The following is a 15,878-nucleotide window of genomic DNA, read 5'->3' on the forward strand; positions in this document are numbered from 1 at the left end:
TTGGAGGAATAAGTTATCCCACATAGATGGGACTGGGTGAGATAGTACGGGAGAACTCATCCTACCTTTTATTCCATATAGATGAGATTGGGTGGGATACCAAAAGAGTTATCCCACCAACCAAACATGAGATAATTCCTATGCCATTGAGACTAATAATCCTATCCCTCCTACCAAACGACCCCGATAACTAGTTATTTGCACAAATAACATTTTATGGTTCCACCATTTGAAATTAAACCAGTTGTGAAAAGTTTTAGGAAGATAGCCTCCCCACCAAAAATTGAAAGCCCTGACGGTTGCCAGAATGAGTTATGGTGATTGATCAGGATTTTGTTGGATGATCGCCACAATTACTTATTTGATACTTGACCAAGACCTGCCTTAAAATCACAAGAAATTCTCAGCCTTTGTGGCCTAATCTTGGTGATCACCACAACATAGTGTTCAGAAATTTACCAACACAATTTTGCATTAAAATTGATGCAAACCAACTCCAAAATGAGACTTCAATCTGATACATAATTTTCTAATAGTAACCCTAACAGTTTCCAACAGTCAGATTCAACTTAAACCTTCAAACATTAATAGACCATTGTCTTCTTTAAAAAATTTATTTTTAAGTTCGACAAAACCCAATAAAGCTCCAACAAAACCAATCCATATTGTTAAGGATAGATGTATAAGTTCAACGGAACATTACCAATCCAATTCCAACCATAAATAAGCAATGAATCTTTAATTTTCTACAATACATTGTATATTTTATTTCAAATTTTAGTAGTGCTCATGATTTATTGGAAAAAGAAGAATGAAAAGGAGGAAGAGGATAAGAAAGTTCTGGCGGAGTAAAATTCTATTAACGGAGAAAATTTAAATGGGTGTCCTCCCAGCATTAAAACCTGCAGATAACTGGGGGTGGGGGGATTCAGCTATATACAGAACTTGCCCCTGAATTACTCTTCGGACTATAACGACAGAAGAAGTAACTTCATACCATTACATAAGTTGAACTTAAAAGATATCGATGCTTACGATGCAATGCCAGATACCAATTTGGAAGAAATTAATACCTCACTAAAAGAAAACTATCCTTCATTGGCCTGCTCATCATGATCGTGCTGGTCATGGCCTGAACCGTAGTTGATCCACGGTAACATAGACTCAAGCAAGACAGCAATTGCGTTTCGATCTGTCAGATCTTGGACACGGTGGTTTGCAGGCTGTACTGCATCATTTGGCACCTCTCCCCTCGGGTCAACCATGAAATTTTGCAAGTTATCAGCAGGCAAAGTCGGAACTGAATCAGAGAAATCTGATACCATCAAGTGAGAATACCTGGTAAAAGTACAAAGCCAATTTTTAAATCCCACATGTATAAGTAAATGGTGTACACGGTTAATGAGTAGTAACGGAAGAAAACACTGCAACATGGGGTAAACAAGCAACATCATTTTCTTTTTCATTGATGATAAGGGCAGAGTTATAGGTAGTAATTACTCATTTTTCTCAGATGAAAACGCTTCTTTTCTAACACACGTCCAGTCTCTGGCATCAGTTCCATCATTCTGCATTGTCTCAATCACCGAAAGTGCAGCATCCCTAAGAAACTTCTGGAGGTCAGGAAGCCTCCATACAAGATAGCTCCTTTCGACATATATATTGATCAAGTGATCCAAGGAAGGTGTCCCTGTTTTATCAGAGCTAAAGAAATTGTGCTTGATTATGCTAGCCCAGGCTTTATCCTTCAAGGGTACCTTCGACACCAACTTTTTCACGACTGATGGATGTAGCATCAATGCCTGCTTCATAAGATCTGTTGATGAAGCTTTTAAATCTTTTACCTCTGTTTCTTTAGCATGTTCCTCATTTTCGACGTAGTACCGGCACACAGCAAGAGAATAGGAGAAATTTGGAAATAACCACAAGGAATTATCACTCTTATATTGCTCAGAGAACTGTTCAAGCCATGTGTACTCCTCCGCTCTTAAAGAATAGTAGTCAATGCAGAACAAGACACCCATTGGATCGTCTGAATCTAGTTGAAGCAATAATTTGCAGAGCTCAAGGGCAGACCGATGGCAGCCACGTCTATCCATGTTTTTCATGTGGGCGAAAAGCGCAGAGAACAACGGTTTGTTGATTTCACAACTAAACTTTAGTTGACAGTGGCCCATCAAAGGAGTGAACATTGGATGCCAAGCACATTCCAATGCATACAGACATCTAGCAGTACAATCAGCCGACATTTGTTGTTCACCACTGAATTTGTAATATTCGGCTAAAGTAATGAGTGAATCAACATGATACGGATGATGCAATAGAATATTCACAATACCATTAAAATCATGAACTGCCTTAGCACTTTCAAATGCTTTCTGGGCTTGGCTGTATGATGATGTATGTACATACCTAGGAACACGACATGAACCAAATTAGTTCACATGTTTACGCAATAAAACAAACTTTTGTTAGATGCACATCCACCTTCTAAGAAAAGAAGCATCATCATCAAATGAATAAAAATACAAGGCTGAAGTGTCAGCTCTTGTACTAATTTTTAACTTCATGAGTCAAAGTAAGTTGAGCAATTAGCCCCGAATAAAACGATAATCAAGAAATGTAACTAGTCATAACGCCAAAGAACCAAGATGCTGAAGCCCATTTATTTCAATTGTCCACTCATAGATAGGCTCTCTTTTCAGTTGTTAGAAAGTTTCTAAAAGCAAAAAATGGCGAATTTCAATGCACTCCACAGTTTTGCATGAGTTTAAGCCATTCAGCAATCTGTTGGCAGGATATTATTTTAAGAAGCATGAAAATATTCTAAAAAAATATAAGGTAAGATAATACATTAAAATCTAATTCAAGAACAATATTCAAGATGATCAGATAAACAGAAACTATGCATGCAGCCAAATTAGTACTCATTCAGGTGAAGTGGTATGGCAACAGATGGATCTTTCCAGAGACAAATTACAAAAAAGAAAACATTGGTGTTGATGATGAATACTTACAGTTCTCTTTACTCTAGAATGTGGTCTAAAAGTTTCTAATAGTGTTTTATCTAGCACATTAAATTGGACGTCCAAGGCTATGCCCCATCCTGCATTCATGCCCCTGTACCACTAGCAAGAGCATATAATATTGATATTGCAACACTATCAAGAAAAGCAATGACATTTACCTAAACTCAGATATCCCATCTCTGGTTTCCACAAGTTCCATCGACAGTGATCCATCCCACCTTGGCCAATGTTCTAAAGGACTAACAAGAATAGTCTTTCGATGGCTCTGGCTTCCACGTCGTCCACCTCTTGACTGTCTAGAACTTCCAGTTTGATGACCTTTTTCGAATGAATTCACCACTTTAGAACCAAATATTCTTCGAAGTTCATTTTCTGCATTAAGAAATTTCGGGTCTACTTGTAAGACAGAAGATGTAAACTGCTTGACCGCCTTCCCTCTGCCATTTAAATTTGTCGGATTATGTTTTCCAGGATCAGAAGCAACATGCTCAGGATGAGAAGAGTCATCTTTAATTGATAACTGTTCTAATGACTCATTCCAAGAGTTCTCATTATCCTTAGCTCCTGGTTGTGACTTCTCCTTGTTTTTCTTCTTTTTCTTCTTCTTAAATTTGCTATCTGACAACACAAATGCTTCAGGAGTGGTTTTTGTGGTGGAGTACTGCTTCTCATCGCTGTTGTCGATTGAGGATCTATCATTGATATCTGCCTTGTCTTCCTGCAACAACAATCCATGATTAGGCATAGCTTCTGTCAACAAAGTATAATATCAACAATGAACTAGGAGAACTTAACCAAGGAGAACTCTTTGAGAAAAAAAAAAAATATTAGGAACAGAGAAGGGTTGGTCAGAAACTTTTAAAGGAACTGGGAGCCGGCATTAGATGTTGTGAAGGCCTCCCTTGGCTCAAGAAGGTTAGTTTCTTTCTGTAATGTTGATAGGTTTGAATATTAAATAATCAAATTGGAATCTAGGGTTACTAAAATTAAGATATTCATATAAAATTACATGGAAAAGCACCAAATCTATAGTTCTCATGTCTATAGTGAAGAACCAGAACACCAACTTACCATGACATCCCCTCAGATTATGCACCCCAAGGCAAACACACAAAAAGTAAGAACAGTACACATATGTAACAACCCCTCAATTTTTTGGAAGAATTTGAGCTCTAACCGTAACTATGGTTATTCAATTGACGGGTAATTATGGAATATATTTATTTAACATGTGTAAAAGGGCAGCCCTGTGTACCAAGCTCCCGCTATGCACAGGGTCAGAGGAAGGGCCCAACCACAAGGGTCTATTATACGCAGCCTTACCCTGCATTTCTGCAAGAGGCTGTTTCTACGGTTCGAACCCGTGACCTCCTGGTCACATGAAAACAACTTTACCAGTTACGCCAAGGCTCCCCTTCATATTTATTTAACATGTGTGAATATGCTTATGCATAGGAATACTTTTTGCTTACATGTAAGATATAAGTTGGTATCAGAGCCTACACTTTAGGTCCTCGGTCATGGAGCGGAGCAATGTCCGGTAGAGTTTCTTCATGAGTATGTAGATGTCCATGCTTATAAATTTGAGGCTACTAATATTTAGGAAAGCCTTCCCTTCTTTATTTGTGCAATATAGTTAGATGACTTCTAACATTTGAATTCTTTTCTCACAGATGGCGAACACGCATTCTGCTACCGCCGCGAGGGGAAGTGGTTCTTCTACAACTCCATCTTGTCGGGGTAGATCCGATGGTAGGACCTATGTTGCTCGGACCCTTCACTTTTGCTGCCGCACCAGTGTCCAACACGACACGACACCGACACCGACACCGGATTCGTGTCGGATCTGGTCAAACGACATTGGATACTTTGACTGAATCCATGGGCCAATCTGAGAAAAAATTTGAGGCTAAATTGAAAGAAACGGAGAGCTCTTAAAGAGTGGACACTTATTGTATCTAGAAGAGTTTCAAGTTAAATAAAAAATAATATTTAATTATAAATGAAACATAACTATTAAAAAATTATTTTTGTTTTTTATTTCTAGGCATAGATTTAGTTATTTTTCTTATAATTTTGAATTATTTTAGCCAAATCCCCGCACCCGTATCCTTGCCCCCGAATCTTAAAATTTAGATTATGCCGAATCCGACCTCTGGATCCGTACCCGTATCCGACACTTGACACCAAGTCCGAGCAACATAGGGTAGGACTGCCGCCTAGCCTAGAGCTACCACTAGAGGCCGACCCCAAGCTGTTGCTCAGACCCAGGCAACTGCACCTGAGGTTCATGATGTGCCACCATCCGTACCATATTCTGTTTCTCCGTCTATGCCGCCGCCATAGGCTTTTCCACTCTCAGTGCAGCCTGAGACGGCTATTCAATTTATGAGGATGGTTGAGTCTATGTTAACGAGTGACACTCAATCTCAGGCTACTTCTCCGCCAAAGATTGGCATCCAGCTGTTACCACTCCAGCACCACAGGCTGTTCCACTTTTTCATTCACCATCTCCGACAGTGGCATCTCAGTCTTTTATTCAGCCCGTTGGGAGCGATGGTTCCGTGGCAGCTATTTCTGGGTATTGTGAGAAGCTGAAGATTTTTAAGGTTATGAAACCTCCAATGTTTGACTGTACCACGGCCAAGGCTAGCCCAGAGGATTTTCTTGATCAGTGCCGAAATTTTTTGTCTACCATGGTTTGGTTGAAGAGACAAAGGATGTGGAGTTCACTATATTCCAGTTCTCAGGGAAGATCGAGGTTTGGTGGTTAACTGTTCGGAGCTCTTATCCGGCAAGTGTTTCCTCTTATTTCTTGGACCGAGTTCTCTAGGATGTTCACTCCTCCGAGCAAGAGGGATGATATGAGGCGCCAGTTTGATAGGATCAAGCACAGACATATGACCGTGGAGGAGTATGAGACCAGGTTCTTAGTTAATTCGTTATGCCTATCCGGATATTGTTGGGGAATTTTGTGATTGGGCTTGTGCCTCATCTCTGCTCAACTGTTGCAGGCAATCTCCATTTTGGTTCGTTTGAGAGCATTGTGGACACTGTGATATGTGAAAAGTCTCATCGTGTGCTTCAATGGTAGTTCATATGGAGGTCGTGTGATATCCTCGTCAGACTGAGCATACATGTGTGTTTTGCCATCATTAGAAGCGGAATAGGCCACCTTATTCGGGGCCACCTCAGACTTATGCTTGTTGAGGTAGGAGCCACCCAGGTCGTGGTTCTGGTTAGCAGAGAGATCTAGGCCATGCCATTCTTGTGGAGAGTTGGGTAATTATGCTAGGCAGTGCCCTAGGGTGGCTCCATGAGCATAAGTCTAAAGTGGCTCTGAATAACGTGGCATATTCCATATCTAGTGAGTCGGATGATGTTCTTTACGGACAAGCAAAGCACTCACTGACTGCTGAGTCTGACGAGGATAACCACAGTCGTAACCACTCAACTACTAGATGAATTACCATTCAAGCTTCCAACCTCTCAGGCCCTCTAGCCTTCATCTCCTCCCGATCATGCACACGATAAGACTCCTCATGCATCGTAGTGTCCACAATTCTCTCAAAAAAACCAGAATGGCGCTTGCCCACAATAGCTTAGCGGAGATGAGGCCGAAGCCCATTCACAAAACGCCTCGTCCTCTCGCTCTCAGCAATATCCGAATAGGTAGAACGAATCAACTCTGAGAACCCGATATCATACTCCTCCACGGTCATATGTCCCTTCCTGATCATATCAAACTGGCGTCGTCTTATATCATCCCTCTTGCTCTGAGGAATGAACTTCTCAATGAACATCCTAGAGAACCTGCCTGACGAGAGCTCCGAACAGCTGACCACTCAACCTCAACCTTCCCAGCTCGCTGGAAAGTAGTGAACTCCACCTTAGTTTCGAGCAAACCCGTGGTGGTAGAAAAAATCTTTCGGCACTTATCAAGAAAATCCTATGGGCTAGCCTTGGCTGAGGTACCATCAAATACTGGAGGTTTCATATTAAATATCTTCTGCTCCACATAATATCCAGTAGCAGTTGTCGAGGAACCATTCTCTCCAACTAGCTAATAAAAGACTGAGGTGCCACTGTCGGGACAGGAGATGGTGAATGAAAAAGTGGAGCGGATTGTGGTGCTGGAATGTAAACAGTTGGACTATCGATGCCAATATCTGGCTAAGAAGTAGCCTGAGGACCACTCTGCCTCGATATCATAGACTCCAACATCCTCAAACTGAATAGCCTGTCTCAGGCGTCACTGAGAATTGAAATGCCGATGGCGGCATAGACGGAGAAATAGAATATGGCACGGACAGCAGCACATATGGCGGAACAGATACTGGGACATAGGAGACGGTGCAGATGGTGGCACATCATGAACCTCAGATGCAGCTGCCTTGGTCTGAGCAATAGCTCGCGGTCAGCCTCTAATGTAGATTATCTACCCTAGATTTATCAGGGTTTTGTTCATTGGGAGACTTACATTCTAGGCACTATCAGCTTTATTTTCCGTGATTTATGTGGTGACCAAGGGTAAGAAAAAAAAGAAAAAGAAAAAGAAAAACCAATACTCACAGAAAGCAATTCTACGAAATAAATCACCAACAATAAAGAAAAAACCTTATTTTCGTCAATAGGATTAACACAAAACCTGGTCAACACCATCATCTTCGTCGTCGTCAAGGAGATCGAATGGATTACGAAAGGTAGCAGAAGGAGGAGATGATTCAGATTCATCTTCTTCTTCGCTGTTGAGTAGTTGTTGTTGTTGAGGTTCTTGTTCTTTCAAGATTTTCTTCATCAAACGAGCCGACATTTTTTTTTTTTTCAAAGATTCAATTTGGTTTCTATTGCCACTCAATCTTCTTCTTTATTCTTCTGTGTTGTAGCTGAGGAACAACTCGACCCCTTCAATCTAATCCAAGGTTTAAATACTAATGCCAAGTGCAAAAGAATTGATGTAAGTTGAAAACAAAAAAGACTTGATGCGAGTCGGCTAGGTTTTTTTTTCTTTTTTCACATAGGGGTTAAGGGGAATAAGTGTTCTTAAGCGGTACACCATCTCATTTAAAAAGAGTATTCACTTAATATTTATTTTTTAATTTAAAAAGAGGTATTCACTTATGGCTTATTAAATTAAGAAAGAATTAATTTTTTTTTTTATATTTATTCTTATTAAGTGTTAAGTAATAAAATCTCAATACTTATATAAGGCTTAATGCATATGCGACCTCCTAAATTTGATCTTTTTTTATTTTGGCACATCAACTAAGTGTTGCTCTTTATATCAACCCTTAAACTTGGCGCCTATCATCAATCGTACACAATCCAACTCACATAACATATATATGGTAAGTCTCATTTTTTTAGCCTTGCGTGTGGATGTCAATCGCATCTTACGTGAAAAATCCACCCATTTTAATTATACACATCAAATAGGAAGAAAAGTGTTATTGTTTTATACAAGTGAAAAACCACCACTTAAAAAATTAAATAACAAAACTGGAAAATAAGAAATCAAAATTGGAAACTAAAATTGAAAATAAAAACTAAAAACTGAAAACTAAAACTGAAAAATGAGAAACCAAAACTGGAAACCAAACTGAAAACTAAAAAACCAAAACCAAAACTTAATATCCGATGTGTATAATTAAAATGGGTGGGGTGTTTTAATTGGTTGAATTTTCCACTTAGGATGCGATTGACATTCGCGCGTAAGGCTTTAAAAAAATTGAAACTCACCATATATGTTATGTAAGTCGGATTGCGTTTGATAGATACACTTGAGGCCAAGTTCAGGGTTTCAACAGGAAAAACACTTAACGGAAATGCCAAAATGAAAAAAAGAGACAAGTTTAGGGGGTCACATATACATTAAGCCCTTATATAATCAGGGATAATTTAGTCAAATTACTTATTTTTGCTTAGGAGTTAGTATTTTCTGAAGGCGTGTGCAAATGGCTAAGTAGACACTCTTTTTTAACTGGAGGGTGTAATTTTTTTTTCCACTCAGCGTCCGATACCCGTATTGGAGCCTGGCTATATCAGGATTCGCACTGGTAAGGCCCATTTCTAGGGTAGCACTCCCTATCAAGGGTTTTCCCATGGAAATATTGCTTGGCATAGCTACCTTTAAGAGGTAATTATTGATAATAACTACCTTTTAGTTTATTTATATTTAGTAGCTACAATGATTTTGTAAATTACCATTCATAGCTATACTAAATACATTAGGTTTATGGCTTATATTTCTCCCTCACTCCTCTCTTCTCCCTCACCTCTTTCTCTTTAATTCTTTATTCGCCGACAGTTGACTACCACTGCCGTTCCCTCAGGCGCCGGTTCCTCGATGAAGCCACGCGAAACTTGGCACAGTGTTCAAATTGAACTCAGATCTAAAAGGAAATTGAACTTAGATCCGTAATCTTGACCGAATCTCCTCGTCGTTCCCTCCGCGCCTCTATTCCCTCGGTGCCTCGCCGAGGGGGATTCATCAAACTTGGACTCATCATTCGTGATCGCCATCGCTTGCCCATGACAGTCGTCTCAATATGAGATCTTTGAGTAAAAACATGAGATCTCAAATCGAAACTTGTATTTGACCCGAGATTGAATCATATTAGTACGTATTTTTTTTGTATTTGACTAGAATTCATAGCTTCTTCTCCTTCTTGTATCTCATATCTGAGTGTATTTCGTCATTTTTTGAGTGTAAATATAAGTTTCATGTATTTTGCTGATTGTATTTTTGGGCAAACTAGATGTATTTGACTGTATGTGTTTTTTGAATAATCTATATACAACCAAAACAAAAGGATACATCAATATATAAATACAATACACCACTCCGTCGTGCATTTAAATGCACTGGAATACAACCATTTTGAATACACAGGTATTCAGAGAAATTAAGGTTGTATGTATTCAAATACAATCAAATACATGTGACATCAGATAAGGTTGGATACAACTGAACAGTAATACAACGAATTTGCCATATACTAGCTACGAATTGTAAAGTGATAAAAGGTAGCAACTAATTGTTAACGGGCCTTAAAAGGTAGTTATTTTTTTTTTCATATTTGACTTAGAATTAAGTAGTACTATATGGTTGTGTTTAATTGAATATTAAATTTAAGAAATTAAAAAAAATTAAAATTTATCATTACAAAATATACTATAATTTTTTTATTATATAAACATATGTTATTAGGAAAAAAATAGAAACTTTAAAATTAAAGTATTTTCAAATATACAAAATATCATACAAGCAACAAAAAAGAGTGTAAATGAAAAAATAAGTTTACATGTATTTTGCCGATTCAAAGTAAGTTTTACTTGTGGTGATGCCATAAAAGATGGCATGGGTATTTGACACGGGTATCAATGGACAAGTTATATTTGAAAACCATGATTCCATAGGCATATGGCAACCAAAACAATCTTTGTAAGGAACATCAATATATAAAAATGATAATATATGTATCCCTAAAGGCTACAGTTGGGCCAAAGATTCATTTGACACTAGCTAGTGTCCGTCCCAATACCCATGATTGGCACCCACACCACCGCCGGGCCCATATATCATACTCTTAATCATTTCCAAAGCAGAAAATAAGTGCGAGGTCAGTTGTTAATGATAAAAATGCCAAATACAATCAAATCGATTTATGAAAACCAACAAACGCTAAGATAAAAAGAATCTCTAGCCCATATAAAGACCATGGAGCATCTAACGGATTACATGAGTTTGAGTGTCGGGCATGTAAACCCAAAATAAAAGAAATAACTAGAAATAAACTAGATAAAATTTGAAATGGTACGCTCGCGATACTAGCCACTCACGAAGTCTTCAATTACCAGTAAAGTGATAAAAGGTAGCATAAATATAACCCAGTAAGATCCTCGACCTTAAACAAGTGTTAGAAAATACAAACACACAACAAGTACAAAAATATTATGCACGATATCATTATATAATAGCAACCCAAACCTTATCAATATATTATATATCTCAACACAATTTAACTAGTACCGTATATGGTTGTGTTTAAGAATTAATAACAAATATAATCCAAATTAAAATACAAATTAAAATATATCATTACAAAATATTCTATAATTTTTTTTATTATATAAACATATGTTAATGGAAGCATACACAATGCCCCAATATAATCAAGAAGCATTTAAAAATGCTAAGGGAAGCAAAGTATTTTCACATCACAAATAATTTATAAAATATTATTTGAAAATAAAGTATATCTTTGGCCGGCAAGCAACAAAAAAGGCAACATAAATATTTTTAAAACGGGTTTTGAAAAGCAAGTAAAAGCTTAAAGTCTCTTACCTCAAATTCACATAAGCACACTTTCAATAAATCAAAGCTGCGTTCTCGAGTCTCCGTATTGCCTCAAACTACACAAAAATCGATTTAGAATGGTCAAAACCCTTAGGGTAAACCACTTCTATATTTTTAGAGTTAAGTCAAATTTTAAAGGACGAAAACACCCTCTAGTCAATGTTTTCATGCCATAAACATATGTTTTCGGGAAGGCCTTAACGAGGTGATTCCAACGATATATAGAAAATGCGACACTATTTGCCCTTTCAAATCAATGATTTTGATTGAGATATATTTCTCCATTCCTCAAAATATTCCCATGTTTTCACCATAAAGATTCACCTAATAATTATGTAACAAACTTAAATAAAATTTTAGAGTCATTACCTTGATGAGTTGGATGGAAAATCTTTATTTTTCTCCTCTCCCTTCCTCTCTTTTTCTCCTTTCTTCTCTTGCGCTTTTTTTTTTTTTTTGCTTTTGCGTTTTTAGGTTTGAAAAAACATTCTTCTCTTTTCTTTCAAATTGGAAGCCCATCCTTTTTAAAAAAAAATTTCCTTTTCCTATTTGGGCTTGGCCCACCAAATTCCTTATTTTCCATTTTTTTTTAATACTAATTACGAATTTCTTTTCTTTTAAATTCCTTTTAGCTAAAATTACCAATTAAACCCTTATTAAAAAAAATTGGGTTATTACACTAGCGATAGTTTCTTCATGATTTCGGGAGGGGGGGAGGGGGTTTGGTTTGTCTGGGACTTAGAGTGTAACACTCCATAAATCCGGGTTAGGTGTGAATATGTAAATGTGACATATTAGACATATGAAGTACAATCAAGATGAGTTTAGGTGGAAATAGTTGATTTAAGATCAAGACGAATAGTGTAGTGCATAAGATTCGATAGTATCGACCAAGTTTACGGTAGCTCTAACTTCGACCCTAATTACGTGAAAATCCGTTGAGTGTTTGAGAAAACTTAAAACATGAAAATTGTAGCCCATTGAAATAGCTTTACAACGATATAAGGCGGAGCTTAAATGGATCTGTGAGAAAGAAGTTATGATAATTTTACCAATTTGCATTTCGCAGGTCGTGTTGCAAGTTGAATGCCCGAAGTTGTGCCTCTCTAGCCCGCAGGTTGTGTCGCAGGTGGTGATGCGGCTATAAAAGTACATATCATGAATTTTTCAAAAATTCATTCCACTTCATTTTTGGCCTACTTTTTGAGGAGAAAAGACCCTAGAACTTCTCTAAACCTTACAAGGTGAGTTCCTAACCATCCTATGATTAAACCATCTCAAAATAACAAGGATAAAACTAGATTATCATTCCAATCCATATATTCTTGAAAGTCAAAGGAAGAACAATTGAAGAGGACTTTTTGGGGGAATCTTAGTAAAGGTAAGATTTTGACCTCTAATGGTGTTTATTTAATGGATTGAGACTTGTGTGGGCTATTACAAGTGATTAGAATCCATGGGCGAATCATATGAAAGAAAGAACATAAATATTGGATTATAAACCCTAATGTTCAAAAAGGGTGGGGATTCTAGGAGAAAGGTGTAAAGTTCTAATATTTCTCATCTAAATTAATTGTAGAGTGATTGTTGAGCCTTGGAAAACCCATTTGGTAACGTTATTGCAGGAATTGAGGTATGTCTATTTTTGAAAATGTTTTCTTATGTATGTCTATAATTTGCAATCTTCTTTGAAGTACGTTTATGTTGTGAAAGCATGATTGATGGTTGAGAATCCTACTTTGATTGTTTGTACAAGTTTAAAACCTAGTTTGGTGGTTGTTCTTTGTTGAACTTGTTTTCGAACTAAAAGTGACAATTGAAAAATGTCATGCGCGTGTAGGGTCAAGCCCGCATCTAACCTTATACGAATTATATTATCATGATGAACATGTATTGCCCTAATAAGGATGATTAAACCTATTTTTCTAAAGGTTGAAACTCTAAACATATTTTCCTTGAATGAGTTTTCTTGAATGAATGATTTGGACATCAAATTCTAAAGTGATTATGATTCGAAATAACTCTATTGTGAGAAGATAACTTGAAAATGGAATTCGACTATAAGCCATTATTTATGATTTAGTTAACATGTCATAATATGTATTTGCTTGTGTTTGGGCTTGTATGGGCAAGTTGTGCTAGTCTAGAGGACGATTGGCCGTTATGGATCCTAACGTATTGCTTTTGAGCATTGTTGTGTCAGTCCAGATTGACCTTCGTGCTTTGTAGCTTGGTGCATCTATTGGTGTGCTAGTCCAGAGGACGATTAGCCTCCATGGGATAATATCCCCGGTGTATCAAATTATTGCTCGCCCGTGAGTCGGTATGTGTTGATCTTTTGGTTGCTTATGAGTGCCTCGTGAGTTCCTGATTAAAAGACTTAAGGTGATAGAGGTTTGACGGATTGAAATTGGTATATTTCTTATCTATTTGGTTGTTTACATAAAGTTCTACCAAGGTTGATGACGTTTGCTATATCTCTTACTTTCAAACTGTTTTACTACTATTGATTCACAAGTTTTGCTGTGACTATCTTATTTTTGATTTATTAACTATTTTCCCTTAGACACTAATTAAGTATCCAGTACTCAGGCATACCACTGTTGTTTTTTATGGTAGGTTAGGTAACGAAGAAGAGCAGGTTCATGATATGCGTGCGGAGTAGGAGAACTTGCTGCCTTTTAGACTTATTGGTGAGCCCCCATGCTTGTTCTTATGACACCCCATCTATCGAGTTCTATTGTTGTGTCCCGATGTGTTAGACTTTTTTTATGTTTCTTAGAAGCTCCATAGTTAGACGTTGTGTTGTGGGTAGATATTGAAAGTCTCGCACGACTTATTGAGGCGTTTGCCACGTCTTAAAATTGATTATCCATATTAGACTTCCACTGATTTATATAAGTATGAGTATGCTATCAACTAGCCATAAATGACTTGTTCTAAACGAATATTGAAACACTATTAATGAGAATAGACGTTTACTGATTTTATAAGGTGCTTCCGGTATTGTCCATAGTATCGGAAGCTTGTTGCATCCAGGGTGGGTTTTGGGGCACGGCAAAGAGGTTGTGATCGGATTTTCTTCGTCTTGTTTTGAAGTCCTGTTACTGTCTATGAAATCTCTAATCTCCTCCAAAGTTGGGGTCATATCTATCTCAACAAACTGGAAAACTATCTTATCACAGTCCCAATATCTGGTAAGCACCTCAACTCTTTCTTAAAAAAAAAAAGAGTGACAGATATGGTCTCTCACAACCCTTTTAAGAGGAGCTTTATGATATGCATGCCATGATAGTTATACATGTCGAAATTAAACATTTAAGTAAATATTTACAAGTAAAGCCACATATATTGAAACCCTTACGGTTAGAACCTATTTGAAATCCTCAGCGGAGTCACCATCTGTTACGGTTCACTTTTACGTGAGGCATAAAAGCTACTTCATAATTTGGCCTTTATTCTAGATTTATTTTTTAAATTCGCCACCTAATTAATTTATGAAAATTAGGAAACCAATTTTAAGGTTATTTAAGAAAAAAACCTTTTAGTATTAAAGTTCAGGTGATCTCCAGAGGAAGGTGTTAGGCCCCTCGGTATTAAGGATCCACAAAATGCGGTTGACAAACGGGATTTAAAAGTAAATATTTGCTTAAAATGTGATTAAAAAGAGCATATATAAAGTATTGTTCATGGCATATCAAAGGAATGGGTTTGACTGAAATCTTTTCATTTTTTATCAAGTTTGGATCACAAAAGAGTTCGAATAATCTCATTCACTTTCTCAGACCAAAACACACTCAAGGTTTCCCCTAAGTAGAGTTCCACTTAATTTGTTCCAAAGTGATGTGATATTATTTATTTGGGTTGGTTTTGATAAAAAAGGTCCAAGTATATTTTCTTTTAAAATAGCCTTGATTTTAACAAGATTTATACATTTTTGTAGAAAATATATTTTAGAAAAAAGGCAAAATCACTTCTTTCCTTTGGAAATGTGAGTCAACCTCATTTGATCCAAATCCTTCTGCAAAACTCTAAATAATGTAAAGCCCCATTTTGGTTTATTTATGTTCATGTAGACCGAAAAATCCAAACAAAATTTGAGGAAAGAATAAAGTCTTCAAAAATCTTTTTGGAATAACATTCCTTTAATTTAAATCAAGACCATTTGAAAACTTTTGGTTTTACGAAAAAGACCATTTTATTCTCATCCTCAAGAAAAGAAAAGCATTTTTCTTGAAGTATTTGTTTTTATGAAATGAGTATTGCTCTTATCTTTCCGTGTGGGTCCAAGTTATAAAGGTGGGTTTCCTATTCATTCTCATGATATCAGCTTCGTTTGCCTAATCTTATTTCATTTAGGTTCTAACAAGGTTTCAATAATATACAAATATTTCTTTATATATATATACACAACATATGAATGTAAAAGGAAATCGGCTGGTGGGTTTATCAAGCCCACCCTGTCACCGCCAAATTTACTAAGCCGTGAG

General features: G+C 37.0%; 1 protein-coding gene across 1 annotated transcript; it reads right to left on the reverse strand.

Annotated features, from left to right (window-relative positions):
* Positions 1 to 838: 838 nt before the first annotated feature.
* LOC132056133 (uncharacterized) lies at positions 839 to 8,057 on the reverse strand. Its single transcript, XM_059448215.1, has 4 exons — positions 7,678 to 8,057; positions 3,188 to 3,747; positions 1,501 to 2,412; positions 839 to 1,338 (listed from the first exon to the last, which is right to left on the reverse strand). The coding sequence occupies exons 1-4, from the start codon at positions 7,840 to 7,842 to the stop codon at positions 1,089 to 1,091; spliced, it is 1,887 nt and encodes a 628-aa protein (XP_059304198.1). The 5' UTR covers positions 7,843 to 8,057; the 3' UTR covers positions 839 to 1,088.
* Positions 8,058 to 15,878: the final 7,821 nt, after the last annotated feature.

This window comes from Lycium ferocissimum, chromosome 1, assembly GCF_029784015.1.
Source record: "Lycium ferocissimum isolate CSIRO_LF1 chromosome 1, AGI_CSIRO_Lferr_CH_V1, whole genome shotgun sequence".
NCBI classification, from domain to species: domain Eukaryota; kingdom Viridiplantae; phylum Streptophyta; class Magnoliopsida; order Solanales; family Solanaceae; genus Lycium; species Lycium ferocissimum.

What these genes read in the sequence shown, in the direction of transcription:
- LOC132056133 (XM_059448215.1), bottom strand. Translation starts at nt 7,842, where the DNA reads ATGTCGGCTCGTTTGATGAAGAAAATCTTGAAAGAACAAGAACCTCAA. An exon ending in AAGATGATGGTGTTGACCAG is followed by an intron (nt 3,748 to 7,677) that starts GTTTTGTGTTAA and finishes TTGTTGTTGCAG; the next exon opens with GAAGACAAGGCAGATATCAA. An exon ending in GATGGGATATCTGAGTTTAG is followed by an intron (nt 2,413 to 3,187) that starts GTAAATGTCATT and finishes TCGTGTTCCTAG; the next exon opens with GTATGTACATACATCATCAT.